Raw genomic sequence first — 21,796 nt, 5'->3', positions numbered from 1 at the left:
AATGCTTATGTACCTCAGCTGAATTTTAGGCATTCACAAGTAGACATACATGACTGGCCTTCCCTCATGGAGCTGGCAGCATGTGGTGGCCATCAACAGAGTTTTGACTGAAGAGAGTCACATCAAGCATTTCTGAGAGTTTGCATTTAAATAGATGTCACCATGCAAATTTACCAAGGGTGAGAGAGCTGTTTTTGCTTCTTTTTAAGTGAGAAACAGTCACTCTAAGGTAAGTATATTTTGTTCTGGTTACCAATGAATTGATTAGAACTTGTATTTACAGAGCAAATTTAGTTATTTAGTTACTATGACTGCTAGCCTACATAACTGTATTTGTACATTCTAGGTAAGAGAAAAAAAGCCTTCCCATAAAAACCCAAGTTCTCATAAAGAATATAGTCAATAACATTATGATAACTATATATGGTGTCAGGTGGGTTCTTATTGTGGTGATCATTTTGGAAGTTATATAAACACTGAATCACTCTATTGTACACCTGAAACTAATATCATATTGTATGTTAAATGTAATAGATTTTTTAAATTGTAAAAACATAATGTTAGCAGGAAAAATAAATAACAAATAATAACCTGAGTTGTAGTTGCAGCACTATAAATACAAAGACCTGCTGCTCTAGACAAGATTTGTCACCCATACACCTACATTAACTAACCTGAATTAAAGTAAGGATCATAGCTGTCCTCAATTTTTCACTGAGTTACTGTTAGAATTATGTCTAGTGTGATTGTTATAGAAGTGAAATGTTTTATATCACATGCTTTATAATCAGAAGAACATTTTTATTACAGTAGTAGCAATTTCTGACACTGCACTCTTTCTTCAACTTTCATTCCTTGTTTGTCCATTTCACTTTATAAATTTCTGTGGCTTCAATGAAATGATCATTGCCTTTCCACCACCAACCCTTTTTTAAACAACATATTGGATTTTGCAGGTAGGAAATCCAAAGATAAAATCATACCAAGAGTTGAAGTCAAGATTTCCCCTTATTTTTCTTGGGTAAAATGCTGATAACATCGGATTGTCCATCTTAACTCTCAAATGGATTTTTTTTCAGTCAGTTTTGTCTTTTCATCACACAGGAAACGACTTATTCCTCGTGGCAGTTCATGAGCTGGGCCACGCTCTGGGCTTGGAGCACTCCAATGACCCCACTGCTATTATGGCCCCTTTCTACCAGTACATGGAGACTGACAACTTTCAGCTGCCCAGTGATGACCTGCAGGGTATCCAGAAGATCTATGGTGAGCTACACTGCTTCTGTTTGGTTAACCACACAGAGAAGTCCAGAGTTCCTGGTGTGACTGCTTCTTTGAAAAAGATACTATAAGTATACCTGAGATAGAAATACTAAGGAAACAAAAGTCTGGCCTTTCAGCAAAAATCTTCAGTCAATCAAGGTTTTTTTGGCAATAGTCCAAGATACCTGAATATACAGATTGTAGGAATTCTTGAACACTGAAAAAATTTTCTGAATTTAGTTGAAACTTGTAGTTACAATAAAAATCTGATAAACTTAGTGTTTAAATTCAGGTGAAATATGTAATAAATATAATCAATGAAAACAGCTAGGACTTTTATATGATACTGAGACTTTGGTACAAATTTACAGGTTGTCTCTCAGGTTATGGTAGTTGATGTGAGATATTTCTTAAACAAATCACTTTTGGGGTTTAGAAAATACATTTGTGTGATAGATATAATGAAATTACCTCAAAAGCATGTAATCACTATGAGTGAAAATTAACCAGCATGAGAGTGATAGTTAACAAATGGCTAAGAAAACTAACATAATTCAAAGTAAATTTCTAGTACAATTAAATCATTTTTATTTGGGGGGTTCAGTCAGTGAATACAAACTAAGACAAAAGGAGAAAGACTATTATATATGTTGACTATAATCTTACCTCCCTCAATAGAACCATTGACCTTTATTTTATACATAGTTGTTACATACTTGACATTTGTCATTTACAGATAAAGAATATGCTTTCCTAAATTAATGACATGAAGCTTTCACTTTCACAATATATGTTACCTATAATATCCAGTAACCAGTAGATGTCCTCTACATTTTTAAATAACATAGTTTAAGTTCAGTAATTTTTGTTCATTTGTTAGTTTTTCAGTTTCAATGTGTCAGTGGTAAATATTCTCACACAGTTTAAATAGATTTGAAAAAAACAGGTCCACTCTTGTGTTGCTCTGATTTTGGGGAGACTCAGAAAAGAGACATGTCTGGGTCTCAGGGCTGAGTAGTCATGTTGTGGGAGTATCCAGTGTAACTGACAAGCATCCTTTTTGTGACCTGAGTCAGTGGTCCAGACTAAAGGTCTGCAAAAGAATATTCTTTCCATCTCTAACTATTAAGTCAGGGGTGTCAAACTCATTTTACCAGGGGCCACATTAGTCTCAAGGTTGTATTCAAAGGGGTTGAATGTAATTTTAGGACTGTATAAATGTAACTACTTCCTAAATAGGGGCAAGGAGTTCAGCATTGCTGCTGGGTAGAAACAAGGTGCCAGGCAGATAAAACAAGGTGGTGGGCCAAATTCGGCCCACGGGCCTTGTGTTTGCCACCTGTGTATTAGGTGCAAACAGGTCTGTGGTTCTGTCTTTTTTTTCTTTTTAATCCTTACCCAAGGACATTTTTTGTCATTACTTTTAGAGAGAGAGGAAGGGAAAGAGGAAGGGACAGAGAGAAACATTGATGCAAGAGAGAAGCATCGATTGGTTGCCTTTTGTATGCACCTGGACCGGGGATGATTCGCACCCGGACCGGGATCAAACCTGCATCCCAGGTATGTGCCCTGACTAGGAATTGAGCCCACAACCTTTTGGTTATGGGACCATGCTCTAACCAACTGAGCCAAACTGGTCAGGGCCTGTGTTTCTTTTTAAAAACAAATTTCTTGAAGAATGGTACTTTACATCTGTACCCAGTTATGTGTGTAAACTGTGCCTTGATTTAGACCTCTCTCTTTGGAAATGCTTTTTCACATTAATAGTTTTCTAATGGTGTTTTAATCAATAGGAGTATTAGATTTGGTATTCATATGAAACTCTTCTAACAATTCATCAAAACATTTCATTAGAAGAAAATTATGAAAGTCAGGAAAAAGTTATAAAATATAATTTGAGACATACGGTTAAAGAAAATTTCATTCATTATTGTTTATCTTCTAGAAATATTTGCATAGAATCATGGTTCCAGTATTCATTTCCCTTTATTTATTATTTGTACATCACCTTCTTCCAAAAGAGATTTGAAAGCAGCTTCTTCAATGAGGGCTGTTGTGAAGTTATAAAAACTGTCATTAAAAATTAGAAAAGAAAGTCTAGTTATTTGGACCCAGAATGGAGCATGATAAGCAGATTTTCTGATAAATCTGGCTATGGTTTGTTGAGTCAGACACTTTGTTTTTTCTTACAATTAGAAACCTCTTAGAGTGAGCCCTCTGCTGATGCGTGGTTGTGCTCTTGCTCCAGCTTTAAGTGAGCCAAGTTCTGTCCATGTTTCCCAAAGGTCCACCAGACAAGACTCCTCCACCAACTAGACCTCTGCCCACAGTGCCACCACACCGCTCCCTCCCCCCAGCTGACCCGAGGAGGAATGACAAGCCCAAGCCACCCCGGCCACCCACGGGCAAACCCTCCTACCCAGGAGCCAAACCCAACATCTGTGATGGAAACTTCAACACACTCGCCATTCTCCGCCGGGAGATGTTTGTGTTCAAGGTAGGAGCTATTTTTTTTTTATTTTAATAACAGATCAGGGCTCTACAGTGTCTCTGTAGAAAACCAGTTCCCATTCATTTTAAGACCACCTTCCCAGACCTTTCCCAATCAGAAGGTTCAAAAAAGCATCTTAAATAAATGCATACAAGGGTTGAAATGTCTAGCAGAACACAGTGTACCATTCTATTTGCAAAATGCATTTGTGTCAGTAGCTAAAATGAATGCCTGGAAATGTAAGGATTAGGAAATGCCCCATGACAGCTAAACAAGCCTGATTCACAACACGAATAGGAACTAACAGGGACAAAGCTTCTTGGGAGGGTACCCTATCAAAGTTCACATGTTGACAAGATCCCTCTCACTTCATGACCATTGCAGCATTGTTTCTAAGAGGAGTGCTGATCATCTTGTTTGGGGTTTATAGGTAGCCTTTAAGTTAAATGTTCTCTATGAGATCATCATTTAGATCTTTCATACACATATTGCTGTGTTCTGGAGTCAGGCATCTGTATCTACTTAATTCTTACTATTTTTTAAAGATTACAAGCTTAAACTGATTTTACATTTTGCTAAATGTGCTCTTTAATGCCATTAAAGACAGTAACACTAATAATGTATTAAAGTAAGTTACAATATTGAAAAATTAATATGGAATAATATTGAAAAGCAATTTTCTCCCCTAATATCTGTAAACTGATCTTAAACATTAAGAAAAATATGTTTTATGCTGGCACTAGAGTATTAAAATAGCCTCATTTTACTAACAGTATCCATTTAAAAGTAAAATAATGTGCCCTTGTTTTTGGTACACACAAATCAATAAATAATGAAAGATTGTCCTGGTTATACAGAATTTCCTATGTTCCAGAGGCTACACTTTAAAAATATAGATTTCATATAATTTTTATAGACAAAGTACTCTACTTCCTTTATTGGGTAATAACATTTGGATTTGATAGAATGTATATATGAGTCTTGTGCTTTCTAGGAAAAAATAGATGCTCTTGCTAGAAAACCTATGAATATATCTTTAAATTCTATAAATGCCCTGTAATGCTTAATTAAATATTTCTCTTTTTTTGTTTGTTTAAGCAGAGTAATAAATTATGATGCAAGGAGTAAAATTTTAAAAAACTTATATTTTTGGTTTATTCTACAAGTCACCACATGCCAGTGAAGAAATTTGTTTCCAGTATTTTGGCTGAATTTTACTTCCAGTTTTATCTCTTGATATCATAATGATATCACCAAACTGTCCACCTTATCTGAGAATATGATTTGAAATTGAGTCTTAGTTCATTGAGTCTTTTCAATGTCCCTGTCTGTCCAATTAGACTCCTAATCTCAGAGGATATCCATATCTTCATATTTAATGATCATTTTCTTCAACTTTCTGCTCTGCACATTGTGGAAGCTTAGTGAGTGCTCTTGACTGACAAGATGAGGTTCTATGGTCACTGGTTCTTCAGATCAGAAATGAATGGAAAGTACCTAGATCATCACTCAAGTGGAATGCAGTAGCTACTATTTTCAATATCAAGACAGGTGTATAATAATGATTAGTTTTTTTAATATTTCTCTAAACTCTCCTGTTATGTCAGACATCTTCCTCAAAACCATCTATAGGAAAGAGTTCTTAAACTTTTTAAATTTATTTATTTTTCTACTGGTCCATTTTTCTAAGAATAATTTCCGTGGAAACTGTACCTTCTGGTAGGTATTTCATTCTTTTGATCTTAGCTTTCCCAGTCAATTTGCATTATATGATTTCATAATCATATATATTCATTTTTCCTTTCACATAAAGAGTAAGTGCAGGAAGTTTACTAGACACCAACTATCTGTGGCTACAACATTGTCCCCTGTCTTTATAATGCCCATGCTCGAAGAGGAAAGACAAACATGAGCCTAAGATTTTGCAAGGTCAGGAATAAAAGATGCCATATAACTTGAAAATAAACTACTGAATTCTGATTGAACAGATCAGGAAAACTTGACTGAGAAAAGAATTATGCTGAATTTCAGTAAAGCAATTTCCTAGGCACATTAAAGAAAACGATTTTTGGTGTACGAAGAAGTTAGTATATTGAGGGAGAGAAGATAGACATGTTAACTGTAGTACAAAGTGATAAATGATATAAATCAGAAACATGTAATGTTGGATCAAAGTGAAGAGAGTAATTGTGTGATGCCTGCTCTTAGTTCACAGGGGGCATGGACTCTGGGTAACTGATATGTGCCTGGGTATACATTGGGCACTTTACATTCATAATCTCTAAGCCTCATAATAAAACTGCAAGATGGATAGTGGTGGCTGTTTTACAAATGAGAAAACTGAGAATCAGAAAAGTTAAGTAGTCAATCCACGTGACAAGTTTTATAAGTAGTCAGTAGTTGAAGACAGGTCTACTTGATTTTAAAGTCTGTGTTTTTGACACTAAGGTTTACTACCTGAAAGATTTAGAGGTTTTTGAAAAAAGTAAACTCCAAACTCTATTTGTAAATAGTAAATATTCAAGCCCTGGCTAGGTGGCTCAATTGATTGAAGTGTTGTCCTGTGCACCAAAAAGTTACAGGTTTAATCCTCAGCTGAGGTATATATGGGAGGCAATTGTTTCTCTCTCACATCAATGTTTCTCTTTCTCTCTCGCTCTCTCTCTCTCTCACATCAATAAAAACATATCCTCTGGTGAAGATTACAAAAATTAAATATCATATATTTGGAAAATATGTTTTGAGCCCCTACTGTGCAGTACTATTTTAAGCACTGGAAATGTAACAGCAAACAGCCCAACAGGCTAGATCTGGCTCCCTGGGGCTGACATTCTGGTTTTCAATGTGGCTGGGTGGCTGATCACATCACATGGAGGGTCCCCCGTGTCCATGTGCAGGAAAGCCTTCCCATGACTGAGCCCCCAGTTCTGCTTTCCTTTGTCCATAACTTCTGATCTGTCTGCTACCTGGGTATCTACATAGTCTAGATGACTTTCATTCACCTGTAATTAATGTCATTCTCCAAACTTTGCCTTTCTGTCCATCTTCTGTGCTCACCTGCCTTTTTACTTTGCCTTCAACAGACATAGCCTTACTTTTCATCATTTGCTCCTCTTTATAGTCTCTTCTATTATATTTTAGGATCACCCACTATTTGATGTCACTCTTAGTAACATAGCTTTATTCTCTACTTTTCTTCACTGTAAATTAATGACACAAATTAGAAACCTCATTATCTCCTCAACACTCACCCAACACTCATATCACTTCAGTTTTAGTGCCATTCTAGTTTTAAAGATTGCCTCTGTTTACAGCTTCCCTCCTCATGTCTTCTGTGTATGTCAACCTCCTCCCACTATTCTTCAACCCAGAATCTTTTCCTAGTGGTTTTCATATTTATTCTCTACATCCAATCAACATGTTCATAATGCTTATCTTCTCTAACTATGTTTCTCTGTAATGTGTCCATTGACTGGAGTATAAACTTCTTCAGAGCAGGGTTGGTTCACTGGGCTCCACCAGGCTTTAGCTGGTAAACTGGAGTTCAGGGTAATGGTCATTTATATAAACTATAGCCAGTCACCTGTTTATACAGCAGTAACTGACCCTAATGACATTACTGAAAGTATTCCATTCTGCTAGTAAGTTATTCCTTGGCCAAAGATTTCCATGATAATTGCTTACTTAAATTCTGCATGTATGATTTTTAGGTTAATAAAAGCTCAATATAAGTGAAACCTAACATCATCAGGTAATATTATTTTCTTATTGAAAAATAACTTTTCTTTATAACAAGAGTTTCACCATAATTCTTATTGGTAGCAGGCCTCTTAGGGAATTTGATTTAGATTGAGCTTCTGCAGGACTCATTTAGATCAAGCATAAAGTGTCCTGGATCTGTGCTTCTATATGAGAATAGAAAATATATATATATTATACCATAATCATAACGAATAATGTTCTATTCTTACACATTAGAAAGTTCAGTCTTCCTTTAGTTTCATAACCTCTGGGGAAAGAAAATCACCTAAAAGAAGGAAATGAAAATCCAAACAAAATGCCCAGAAACAGAGAAATAAAATAGTAATAGCAAAAGAAGCCTTGTCCTTACTTTAGAGGTGATTTTGAGTGGTCCCTGAAGAGTCTAAGCTGTGTGTACCTGTCACACAAAGCTGCTGTTGTGACCTTGCTGACAAGATGGTTCAAGTGAATGGTCTCAAAATTCCTTGCATACAAGATAAAAACATGGAATAGTTAGTTATTGTGTGATATGAAAGAAAGAGAATAGGCCAGGCTTGCACAGAACATATTTCAGTATTCGATATTTTGCTGTATATAAATGAATCTAGTGGTACCATTTTATTATTTAAGCCAGGGATAGGAAGAAAAACTGTCTCCAACACTTGGAGTTCTTTTAATGAAAAAAAAAAGGTCCCATTCAGGTCTTGACCAATTCTTAATATCGGGGGAACCAGAGAGACCAGAGCTTCACCCTGATGCTGGAAAGCTTAGTGTTAGGAGGTGAAATTGTGTGGGAACAGCATCTGAGGAAGCACTTAAAGGTGTTTCCAGTTAATCCAGAAGAGCAAGGCTCCTGTTATCAATGAGGAAAGTATTTCATTGTTTACATTGCCCACCCCATGAGGATAATCAAAACAGCACAGAAGTCATTTGGTTCTTTTGTCTTCATCAAATTCTTTTTTGCTAAATTGTCACAAAACTATTCCTTCTTAAATACAACCATCTTCACTGATGACAACCCACGTAATTCTACCAAAGAATCACAGTTCCTGTTATTTCCATAGAAACATACTTGCCTAGATAGGGCCTCGTTAATATTGGCTGGACTTCCACTAAAGACACAGTGTCCCATTAGCCAAGCCTTGTAAGTATAGTCAATGACCCAATCTTTTTGTCAAGATGGTGTTTTTTTTATATAAAATAAATGATTTTGTATAAGAGATACAAGAGAGTGGGATTGATGGATTCAGAGAGTGAAGAATAGAAATGATTATTGAAAAAGAGTTTAGAGGTAGGAGCTTTCACCATCAATTATATTTAAATAATATATTTTGTGGCTAAAGTCTTCACAATTGATCAAAATGAACTTTTTTTTAAAAAAAATTGAACTTTGGACTCTTCTATCCAGTTTGATAATATCTCTTCGTATTTCATGCCAATTTATTTCTCATTCTTTGCTAATGGTCTCCCCATGAGCTTTACTCATTTCTTTCATTTTACATCATTATAATTTTTCTTCCTTTGTTGCATATTCTTTGCTTTCAACTCTACTGTCCACTAAAGTATTCAATAATAGAAACAATCCTAGGGTCTAGGTGCTGACTTCCCAACAATCCCTGTGGTTGTCATAGTGAGAAACCATGAATACTAGAATCACCAGGGTGGACATCTGTGGTCAACTTTGAAAGTTCATATATATAGCCCAGGAGAAATAGGTGTGGAAATGTGTGAGGGTTTCCACTTGACTTCTCCACCCAGGTGCCATTCCTGATCTTCCTTCACAAACCTACTCCTGTTTCTGTATTTCTACACAAAAAAAGGGGGGGCAACTCCATTTTTCTGCTTGCTTAGTAACTAAATCCTTAAAAGTACAGCCACATCAGTTGCCTCTACCTTCAAAATATGCTCAGAATCTAGCCACTTCTGCCCTCTCCCATTTCAACAATCTTATTAAAGTTCCCAGCATCCCACCTCATATTGTAATATCCTCTGAAGTGGTTTCCTGCTTCCTCTCTTCCCCTTCCACCAGCCTGAATACCTGTTACATGATTTTATAAAAAACACCTCACAAATACCTGCAAAACCCCTTTGATGTCTGGCTCGGAGTAAAAGACAAGGTTCTTATCAGACAGTCCCACTCCTGGGTCTATAGCTAGAGGAAATAAAATCACTGTTTGGAAGAAATATCTGCACCTCACGTATGCTTCACATTATTCACAATAGCCAAGACCTGGAAACAACACAGTGTTTGTTGTCAGATGAATGGATAAAGAGGATGTAGTACATGTATACAATGGAATGTTATTCAGCCTTACAAAAAGGGGAAATCTTGCCACTTGTGATGAAATGGATGAACCTGGAAAACATTATACTGAGAGAAATAAGTTGATACAGAAAGAATAATATTACATGATGTCACTTAGACATGGAATCTGAAAAAAGTCAAACTTTAGTAACAGAGAGTAAAATGGTGGTAACCAGGGGCTGGGGGAGGAGAAATAGAAGATTTGGTCAAAGTGTAAAACTTCTGGTTGTAAAATGTGTAATTCGGCCCTGGCTGGTGTAGCTCAGTGGATTGAGTGAGGGCTGGGAACCAAAGTATCCCAGGTTCAATTCCCAGCCGGGGTACATGCGTGGGTTGCATGCCATAACCCCCAGCAGCCGCACATTGATGTTTCTCTCTATCTATCTTCCTCTCTTCCCTCTCTAAAAATAAATAAATAAAATCTTTAAAAAAAATTTTAAAAAATGTGTAATTCCTAGAGACTTAATATACAGCATGGTGACTACAGTTACTAATAATACAATACTTTTAAAAATAATGTATTATTGACTTGAAATTTGCTAAGAGAGATCTATGTTCTCACCACAAAAAATAGAAGGTAACTGTGAGGTGATAAATATGTTTCTTAGTTTGATTGTGGTGATTACCTACCAATGTATACTTACATTCTATCAAGTTGTACACTTTAAACATACACAATTTTTACTGGTTCTGTAAAATCCTCAATAAAGTTGAGGGAAAGGCTGGGGTTCTTTCAGTTGCCCACAGGCTACCAGACCAGCCCATTTCCCTCTGCCTCTCTGATGTCACCTCCTCTCTCATTCTGTACACATTCACTTACTCAGTTTCACCCATAGTTGTCTCCCTATGGGTCCTGGAACTTACTAGGCACTCCTCATTTTGCAAGTCCTCTGTGTCAAATGTCAGATAGTCATGCAGTTTCCAGATTTCTGCCCTGTTCCTGAAGGAATGGAAAGCCACATCCATTATCTGTTCCTATGCATATTGTCCACTATTCCATAGGTCTCCATGGGGCTAGATATGTGAAAGGGAATAGCAATATTTACAGAAATTCAGAAAAACTCACTGGTTTGTACATACTTTGTGTCATTTAGTGATCCCAAAGGACACTTCATCTTCTACAGTTGGAAGGACCCTCTCCCAGCTCACAGCCTAACAATATCCCTCATTCCTGCTGTGTGGTTTTGTATTGTCCATATCAGGGTGGGATCATGCTCCAGCACGTATGTTTATTGCTAGGCTACACAGTGCCCTAAACAGAGCAGAAAATAAATACTGTTATGTATCTTTGAGCTCACGTTCCTCATCTGTATAATGGCTAATGAATTACATAATCAGTTTATAGAAGCTCAGGGAGAGTTAACTACTATGCAGGAAGACAGACTGGCCTTTTGAATCACTTGTTATCTTCCTTTACACAAAGTCCCTTGCTATTTGAAGTTATTTCTAAAAGTAACTTTTAGCTGAATAAAGCACAGAAAATGGCTCTATTTCTTAGGGTTTAAGGGAAAGGAAAGGAATGGCTTACTATTGTTCATACCACTTTACTCAGTGAAATGATGAAAAATATTCTGTTGGCAGAGAATACAAAAAGTGTTTCTAAACAAAATGTACTTAGAAATTACACAACTCATACTCCATGTCACACATAACTCTGTACTGCCAGGAGATACTACTTGATCATGTTAGTAGTATATTTAATTTGAGTAGATTCTCATCAGACCAAAGGAATCATCTCTAAGACACTGTCAACAAAGAGCTCATTAAAAATTCCTTGTGCAATAGAATGAAATCATAATTCTTCAAATACTTCAGGTAAACATTTAAGGAAGCAACTAGAATTATGCATAATTATGAATTTTATGTCATTATTAATTGATTTTCAAAATATTTGTTTTCAACTGTGGTTTGAGATTTAACCCTTGAAACCTTCAGATTCTTTTACTAGATTTCCTGACTGCTTATGGCTTGGAGCCAGGTGGTCAATGTTCAGGAGCATGGACTCAGTCACCTGGGTGCCAACTCCTTCACTAATCACTTTATTTTGAGGTGACTTCAAACAGTTTAAGGACATACAATATTGGAATACTACTTTTGGATTCAGTAAAACTAAATATATTAATAATAAATAATATTTAATGTATACTGACAGTGCATAGTTTAGAGACTAACATGTTTTATCATGTACATCTATCTTATTTGATATAAATTTATAATGTGAACAGGTCAATTCTATGCAGTCACACAAAAAGATTTCTGATAGTATATTTGTAACTGAATGCAGGTGGCTGCCTGCCACTATAAAAGCTAATACTCCAGAGGCAGATGCTAATGTAAAGACAAAAACCATATGATCTCACCTTTAACAGGAAACTAATCAACAAAACAAACAAACAAGCAAAATATAACCAAAGACACTGAAATAGAGAACAGGTTGACAGGGACCAGAGCGGGGAGGGGAGGGAATTTCAGGGGGAAAGGGGAAGGGTTTGGCAGGACAAGTATAAAGGACACATGGACAAAAACAAGGGGGAGGTGGAAGTGGGAGGGAGGTGGGGAGGGCTGGGGAGGTGGGCTGGGATGGGGGTAAAAGGCAGAAAGCTGTACTTGAACAACAATTAAAATTTTAAAAAGGAAAGTGGTTTATTTGAAGATGCTGGTCATCTATGAGATGAGGGACTCATCACAAAGCCCATCTCCATATGTCATTGGGAGTGGAAGTTTTTTATAAGGAGGGAAATGGGAACAGAACAAAGAGATCAAGGGAGAGGGTTGAAAAATTCTATACATGCAGACTAGCACAGTCCATTCCAGTAAGGCAAGTGATGGTCTGGTGTGCGTCATCCCGGTTTAATCATCTGGATTCAAATCATCCTGGCTCCACATCATCCTGGCTCCATGGATGAAAGTCAGCAAATCTCCCAGAGCTTGGGTGCCTGAAGGTCAGAGTCTGTATCTTTTGAAGTTAGTTCCTGGGATTCTTATACAAACAGTCTGTTCATCTATAAGACACATATTTGTCAGAATCAGCACTTACAGAAACAATGTCAAAAGAACAATGGGGTGGATGACAATTTCCCATTACAATTTTCATTGTTTCATATTCATAATGAGCTAATGTGAAAACCCTTTACTCCATAACAACATTAATCTTCCTTTTTTAGAATTATTAATAATCTAAAACTTTTCCATGTGGACATATAATCTCTATTTTTCCATGCTTGTCATACTTTGTATCTTAATTTTGAGATTTTTACATAGAAAGGGCTCCTAGTTACACAAACACTAATGTTTTAATGCAAGATTAATAAGCAGGGCTTACTTCAAATTAATACTACACATAAAGTAGTTTATTTATTTAATGAGTTTTAAAACTAAAACATTTTAACTTTTTCCTTCATATTTGGCATTTGTGACAATGCTACGTGAACATTTTCTGTTTCTATAGCACAAATGAAATTTATCCTTTCCATTTCTTTTGTTAAACTTTCAATCAACAAAGTTGTGATTATCATTTTCCTTAGTGGGTTGTGTGAAGTAATTAAACATTTAGACAGCTCCTCAAATTCCTTAGAAGCCCCTATTTATTTGTTGTAATATGGTTTTAAATGTATAAATACTTAAAACCAAGTAAAACTATGATTTGAAATTTTGGGGATAATGTACCTAAAAGGTGAAAATTAACAGAAAAAATTAAAACTGTGAACAGTATTAAGGAAAGATGTTTTGAGCATCAGAAAAAATTAAAATATAGTTTTTTAAATAAGCATTTAGACTATATAATTGAGCAAAATTTTCTTACAAAAAGTAACTATAAATTTAACTTAATTAGTTCATTGGATGCGTTCAATAAATAATTTTTCCACAAACACTGTTTTTATGCCTAAGTCTGTCTTCTCTGATTTTAACTTCCAGTAAAAGGTTCTTGACTGTTTTGTTTATTCTTCCATATGTGTTTCTTATGCTACTTTAAAGCTTCAGAGCATTATTTGTATTATGTTTATTTGAATAATTATTTTAAGAAACTATAGACAATATCATAGCAAGTGAGCAAATTTGGAAAAATATTGAAGATATAAACTACCGCATTAGTATGTCCTACAATAAACAGGAAAATATGCATAATTCCCAAAATAGTAATCCATGCATTATTGTTCATCATGAAAATAATGACGTGACTTTAAAGTGAATGATGGTGTTCATTGCAGCTTTCTTGTCAGTAGGTAAAAAAAAATTGCAAGCAACCCAGATTGTCCAGTAATATGATAGTGGTGTAGGAAATAATACTGACGGCATAAATTTAAGTGGAATGTAATGCAATCACTTGAAAGTTTAATTTTGGAGAATGCATGAAATGATACATGAATATAATGTATACACAAATAAAAAGGTAAAATATAAAAATGAATTACAATGAAATGAATTTCAATGTAATCATGAATTACATTGTTCAAAATATATGTGTTGACAAGGCATACAAATTGTAGAAAAATAATGCTAGACAAATTGGAAAGTAATGGAATTGTGAGTGGATTCTTAAAATGTGTACTGTTGTGATAATGGATAGACATTTAATCGCTGAAAATATGGTGGAACTAGAAAAGATAACTGAAGGTTGTTATGTAGTTGATGGTAAAGCCACATCATTTTCAAAAACTATAGGCAGGCAAAAGCTATTAAAGTTTTCATTGGAATTTTCCCTTAGACTATGACTAAGAATGGTCTTGTTCAACTGACAGTAACAAGTTTCAATAATATAATTTAACTTAAATTATTAAATATAAATTAAATGTGACTAGCAAGGGTGTCCAAGGAGATGATGCTGTACAAACTTAATGAAATCGTTGTGGACCTTGAGGCAAGAAACTGAGGGATGAGACTAGAGAGACACAGGCAGGACCTCCTCATTGAGGATCCTGTGAGCCATGTTGAGAACCTGAGGCTTTGTTCCACAGGCCAACTTAGCTGATGACAGAATGAACAGGCAGTAACCAGGTGGATACATGGTGCATGGGACAGAGCTCAGGAGAAACATGGAGCAGATACTGGCCCTGAGACATATGAGCCAAGCAGAGCCTTTTCCTAAAAGATGGGTTTGATATGATTGACAGCACAGAGACTTAAGGATCAAGACATACAGCAGTTCTAAGAACTGAAGCTCCAGGACTGGGTGCTAGACACTGAAGCAGAGGTAAACATCAGGGTGCTGATGTTGTGCAGGGAACCAGCAAGAACCATACAACCAGAGGATGCCCCACATGGGTTACATAAGAAATACTGATGTAAATAGAAGTTACAGTGTTTCCCATCCTCCCTACAGAGTTTTCACTGAAACTTTATTCAGAAGAAAAGTGTGTCATAGTTTTAATCTTCCTTGTAGAAGAATAGGAAGACTTACAGGAAATTACATGGTGGTGCTGAGCCATATCTCACCTGGAGCACTATGTGCATTCCCAGGGCTGTACTACAAACTTGTCCACAGGTCATGGTCACACAGGGAAAAGGCCATTTATGTTCTGGAGTTGATGCTCACACCAGCTGACGTCAGAGCTGGCCACTGGGTCCTTACACACCAACTGTCACAGTCATAATCCCTTGGAAGAGTGAGAGAATTTTTTTTTGAATCCTGAAACTTTTCATGCAATATTGTAAACTAGTTAAAATATCTTTATTGTGTATCACCAACTTCATTTTCCTACGTATCCTATAAATAAAAGATCAAAAAGAGGATCAAAAATAAATTATATGATTAAGATTCTGAATACGTATCTAGAGATTGGATATTGTGGACCATTCCATAAGTTAGATTTTGTGAAAATACTTCATAATGGGCATATCCCTTATCTCAGCATTTCTAAGGCAAAAATGGATGTTAAAAAACAGGGAAATTTATTTTGCCACAATTATGGTGATTAAGGTACAGAATTCATTACAGAGAATCCACATTTATTATTTATAGAATGAGATAAATGTAATGGTTATATAATTCTGAAAACATCTAAAAATTTTCACAGTTTAACTGAAATTTTATTTACATATTTATAAACTTTTTCACTTATTTTGGTTTTCCTTCTTATTAGTATAATTTTCATAATATTATACTTGGGTTTACTTTCCTGTGTTTATGAGAGATGCTTTGTATTGGCAGAGAACACTAAAATTTTCTACTTTGCTTTCCTTTTCTTCAAAGCAATGAGTGTTATACATTTACACTAAGTGTTTGGTTTCAGGTTTTTTCAAATCTGTTTATTACTTACTTGACAGTTGAAATAAAAACTTGCTGTTTTATGAAGAATTGGCCTAGCTCCAAGGGAGGTCCCTTGTATTGGCTTTGTGGAGGTATCCAGGTCACATCTGAGAATGGTGTATTTTTATATGACAGGATTGGTTGCCTTAGGAAAACCAACCTGGTGATTTAGTTAGGGGTGTGGGTTCTGGGTTATGCATTGTCAGTTGACCCACATACTGAATTCTGCCATGTGGGCAATCAGTCAATCAAATATCAACACAAAATGAAGCTGTGATAAAATCACGGGGCATGGGGACTCAGGTGTGATTCCTGGTTGGCAGTATCCATGGGGATTGTCATACATTGATACCAGGATGGTATTCTACCTTTAGGGCATGGAGCTTCTCAGATGCTATTTTATGAATTCCTTTGGCTGATTTGGGATCTGTAAGAAACACTACCCTTAGTATAATAGCTTTTATTGTGTTTTTTGGTCTTTCAACTCTTAGATTGATTTGTGGAACCCCCAAAATGCACTTGGTATACAAGTGACATTGTTAGGGTCTTCCCTCTAACTCTGCAGTTGGACCTCCTTGCAGTTGGTGAGGGAAGTCTTGGGCAATCTTAAACAATGTGGAGGACTGTGTCTTTAACTTCATGGTTTGAATAATTGTAGGAATTTGACATATCCAAATTCTCAAATTTTTTTTAAGATCTATGAGGGCTTCACATTCTTTAGTTTAAATTAATGTCTTAAAAATTAAATAGAATATTTGAACACCATGAATTATACATAAAAACAATCCTTGGCTACTTATTTACTGAGGGTCAATATCAATCATATTCTGATTCAACTTAAAAATACATTTTTTTTTCCTTTCAAGTACTAAAAATTTATTTTTTTCTTTTTTTTAAGATTATTTATTTATTTATTTATTTTTAGAGAGGGAAGGAGGGGGAGGGAGAGAGAGGGAGAGAGAGAGAGAGAGAGAGAGAAACATCAATGTGCAGTTGCTGGGGGTTATGGCCTGCAACCCAGGAATGTACCCTGGCTGGGAATCGAACCTGGGACACTGGTTCCCAGCCCGCACTCAATCCACTGAGCTATGCCAGCCAGGGCTCAGGTACTAAAAATTTAAATTAAACTTGTACAACATTTTTCCCAACTCAGTATATCAAAACTCATATCAGGAAGTTAAAAGAGCAGATGTTTCAACAGCGGTCAGCAAAAGGGCAAATAACCTCAAATACTGAAAGTCTTGCTATGTGAAGGAAACTGTTCTGTGTCCATATATAGCTAAAATCTGAACCAACATGGGGAAATCAGATATCACCTCAGGAACTGAAAGTGTCACTGAAGAGGCCATGCATTCAAATTTCAGACACTGAGGTGAGACTGTTCTACTGAGCATAATAAATAAAATCACTTTCACTGTTTTTGAAGTTAGAATTTATAATCATAGGATGTTTTCTATGTTTCAAATCATACGTGAGTCTAGCTGTGAAATTTAAAAATTAAAACATACACTCACATACTCTATATTTAGGTGGCAGTAGCTAGAAGAGCATGTGACTTTCACCTGAGGGCATATATTTTATTAATTCAATGAGCTACCACTGCCTGCTGGGAAAGCCTCTGTCTTCCTGACAGTGCTATCCTGAGGAAAACCTCAGCACTGCTGTAAATTATATACTTACAAAACACCAGGAATTTCAATTCCTTGTGGTTTGAACTATTTCTATTTATATTGTTTATTTTGGAAACACCAAAAGACAAAAAAAAATGAAAATTACAGTGGTCCTTTAAAGAAGAAAAAAGCAGGAAATGAACTTTTCAGCTTTGTTTAAAATGCCATTTCCTATGACACTTGATTTTAAAATAAGATCACAAAAATGGTCTAAGTGTGGCCAAGTGTAACTTTTTTAAAAAGCTTTTTTATTAATATTTAATGTATTAAACATCTCTTCCATAAATCTCCATAGGATCTAGAGAAACAACTTATAATCAAATCCATTAATATTTCTTTATTGAAACTTATAACTGGCCTCAATTCCTAGCTTATGCTAGGCATAATTCCTAGCTTTTGGAGGTGAAAAATAGGTTGTCATTAACTGAATCAAATTAGATAACCCATCATTTAGGAAGTTTCTTGAGTGCTCATCTAATACACTTGTTACTGGGCAAAGTGAGATCCAGCCACCTGTTGCAGAACACAAGTTTAACACAATCATTGATGGGGAAGGAAAAAGGTTTTTATTAACAGGGTGCCCAATTTGGGCTAGATGGAAGTTCCTCAGCTCCAAGCCATTACCTTGTGCAAAATACAGAAATCCTCTTCTTCCCAAAAAGACTGAAATCCAAATTCATGACCAGAGACCATTGTCCATTTTTTTCTGCCCTTTTAGCATCCAAGGCTGCTATGCAGATGGGTTTCCATCTCTCCAGTTCTGGGCACTTTCTCCCTCTCTCTGGAGCACACACTTGTGGGGCTTCCACCTCCATTGCCTCCCTGCAGCTTCCTCGCTTACCCTGGGCTAGGGCAAATTTCCAGATCACTGCAGCCAGTTGTGCTGGGAACTCTGTCCATGGGGCCCTGGAACCAATGGCTGCTTGCATCCTTGGGTCCCACAAACATACCTGGCCACCGATGCACCAGTGTGCTGCTCTCAGGGCGAGAGAATAACAGCAATCTGGAACCCGTACCATGTGGCACAAGGCCACAATCTCCCACCAACCTGTTGCTGGAGGGGAATATTTCTGGTGCAAGCCGACTCTTGACTGTCTGAGCAGGGCAAGACAAGATCCATGAGCAAAGCCCAATGTTTGCCAGGTGCCATGAATGCCCAGTCCCCCAACTGGGCAGGGTGAGTGAAAAACAAGAAAAGGCTGAGTTTTTATGAGCCCTCCATTTTAAATCTTATCCCCAAAATCCTACATGCTATAGGGGTGTCCAGTTGTCAACCAATGCAATTTAACTTTCACCACATGCATTAGCCCAAACCGTGTCTCTGGCTGCCATGATCTGGAAGTAAGTAGGAGGGTTTTCCATCTGCTCAGAGGCACAGTGTCTCTGCCCAGGGTGGGAAATCATGCACAGTTTGTTGACCTTTACCCTGCATTGTGGCACACCATAGCTGTGGCTCCAATCCCCTGTTTCGAAGTTTCTTGCAACCCTTCTTTGGGGAAGGCAGAATCTCACTGTATCATGGTTCCCTCTCCCACTCTGAGCACAGTCTCTTGTGCAGATTGGGGTTTTGAAACAACCCAGAAATCTGGCCAGAACCCCTGTTACCTTCACAGTGTTATTTAAGGAGATACTTTCAAGGATACTCTTAAATTTTCATACACTTATTAAGTAATCAGGCATAGATTCATGCTTAAGGGCTACAGGCAATTTGAAGGGTATTTTATGAGTACAGAAAATCACCTTAGGAACAGTGTTCATTAATTCATCTGTTTGTTGTTGTTGTTTATCTTTCAAATATTTGTAAATAAGATGGGTGCTCCTGGGAATTTTCTGGTAAGTTTTAGCATATTTGGAACATGTCACTCCCGTGATTTTCCCCACACCTCAATGCTAAAGGGAAAGAGGCATTTAGATATCCCTTTGGCAGAGTGTGCATGGAACCTAAGGTTACAAGGATGTGTGACTTGACCTGAGGCACAGAAGACCAAAGGCAGAGGCTGCAATCAAAGCCAGAACCAGAGTCTCAGTCCTTCCTCCCTACTGCATAATTTTGGCTTTTGTTTACAGTAGCAAAACAGAAATTTAAAAAAAAATTCTTTGGAAATTTTAGTCTCCTTAATTGTACAATAACAATGAACTTGCAAAAAACTTAAGGCAATTATCGAACCAATATTAATATTGTTTTCACATAATGTCTTTCAGCAAATTTTTGACTTGCTTCCCACTATGCTGCTCTGAGCTGCCAAGGGTAAAATAGTAATGCACAATAAAATTCATGGACCTCTCTCTGCCTTTTATTTTTATACATAATTGGCTTAGTGCATAATTTTGTAATCATGTGGCCCACATGGATTCACATTTGCAGGCTCAATGAATTAAAGAATATGGAAAGTACCAGGAATGAAGGAACCTTTGAAATTGGTAGGAGGGCCAAGGAAAAACAACTTAAACACTTTGTACAGGCAACTTCTGAATCAGTTGACATGTTTGAAGGCCTTTCTAGTTCATGTTGGCACACAGAGAGTTTTTGTACAGGACACCAGTACACATGGATACCACTGTGCCTGCAAGGGCCACAGTGATCCTGAGACATGGAAGGGCAAGGTTGGGAAGTGTTGGATTGGGGAAATGAAGGCGGAACCTCTGGAATGCGTTGCTGTTTGTGACCTGCATCCATCATTGTCTGTTTTATTTAAATGTTTGTGGTTGTTCAAGTACAGTTGTCTCCATTTTCCCTGACCACTCTCCCCTCACCAAAGCCAACTTCCTACCTTGGGTCCTACCCTGCTTTGGCTTTGTCCATGTTTTCTTTAGACGTGACAACCTGCCTCTTTTCTCCCCCATTACCCTCTTTCCACTCTGCTCTGGTTCCTGTCTGTTCTTTATTTCAATGTCTGTGGTTATATTTTGCTTGCTTGTTTGTTTTGTTGATTAGGTTCCACTTATAGGTGAGATCATATGGTATTTGTCTTTCACTGCCTGGCTTATTTCACTTAACATAATGTTCTCCAGTTCCATCCATGCTGTCATGAAGGGTAGGAGCTCCTTCTTTCTTTCTGCTGCATAGAATTCCATTGTGTAAATGTACCATAGTTTTTTGATCCATTCATTTACTGATGGGCACCTAGGTTGCTTCCAACACTTGGCTATTGTAAATTGTGCTGCTATGAATATTGAGGTGCATAGGTTCTTTCAGGTTGGTGTTTAAAGGTGCATACAGTATGACTCCAGCAGTGGAATTGCTGGGTCAAAAGGCAGTAGTACCATTGTTAGTTTTCTGAGGAAATTCCATCTTGTTTTCCACAGTGGCTGCACCAGTATGCATTCCTTTCAACAGTGTACTAGGTTTCCCTTTACTCCACAACATCACCAGCATTGGCAGTTTGCTGATTTCTTCATCATGGCCATTCTGACTAGTGTGAAGTAATATCTCATGGTGATTTTAATTTGCATCTCTCTGATGGCTAGTGATGCAGAGAAAACTTCCACAAGTCTCTCTGCCCTCTGTATAAAATGTCTGTTTAGGTCCTTTGCCCATTTTTTTATTGTGTTTTTGCCTTCCCGAAGTGGAGGTGTGTGAGATCTTTATATATTTTGGAGATCAAACCCTTGTGTGAGATATCATTGGCAAATGTATTTTACCATACAGTTGGTTCTGTTTTCATTTTGCTAATGTTTTCTTTAGCCATGCAGAAGCTCTTTAATTTTGATGAAGTTCCATTTGTTTGTTCTTCCTTATGTTCCTTGCTCTAGGGGACATATTGATGAAAATATTGCTGCATGGAATATCTGCGACTTCTCTCCCTATGTTCTACTCTAGGACTTTTATGGTATCACCATGTGTATTTTAGTCTTTTATCCATCTTGGGTTCATTTTTGTGTATAATGTAAGTTCATGGCTGAGTTTCAGTTTTTTCCATGTAGCTGTCCAGATGTCCCAACACCATCTGTTGAAGAGGCTATTTTTTTACTCTGTCTTCTGCTTCTGCCCCCTTTGTCAAATATTAATTGACTGTAGAGACATGGGATTATTTCTGGGCCCTCTATTCTGTTCCGTTGGTCTATGTGTCTGTCCTTAT

At 36.8% G+C, this 21,796-nt stretch overlaps 1 protein-coding gene across 3 annotated transcripts in view; it reads left to right on the top strand.

Annotated features, from left to right (window-relative positions):
• Positions 1-21,796, top strand: part of MMP16 (matrix metallopeptidase 16) — a 262,119-nt gene that overhangs the window by 201,458 nt on the left and 38,865 nt on the right. For all 3 annotated transcript variants that reach the window (XM_028518854.2, XM_036031099.1, XM_036031100.1), the window contains exons 5-6: positions 1,105-1,266; positions 3,549-3,760. In XM_028518854.2, the coding sequence (XP_028374655.1) occupies positions 1,105-1,266; positions 3,549-3,760 (374 nt within the window). The remainder of the gene's footprint in view (positions 1-1,104; positions 1,267-3,548; positions 3,761-21,796) is intronic.

This window comes from Phyllostomus discolor, chromosome 7 (assembly GCF_004126475.2).
Source record: "Phyllostomus discolor isolate MPI-MPIP mPhyDis1 chromosome 7, mPhyDis1.pri.v3, whole genome shotgun sequence".
Classification (NCBI taxonomy): Eukaryota; Metazoa; Chordata; class Mammalia; order Chiroptera; family Phyllostomidae; genus Phyllostomus; species Phyllostomus discolor.
This window is presented reverse-complemented; position numbering and strand designations above follow the sequence as displayed.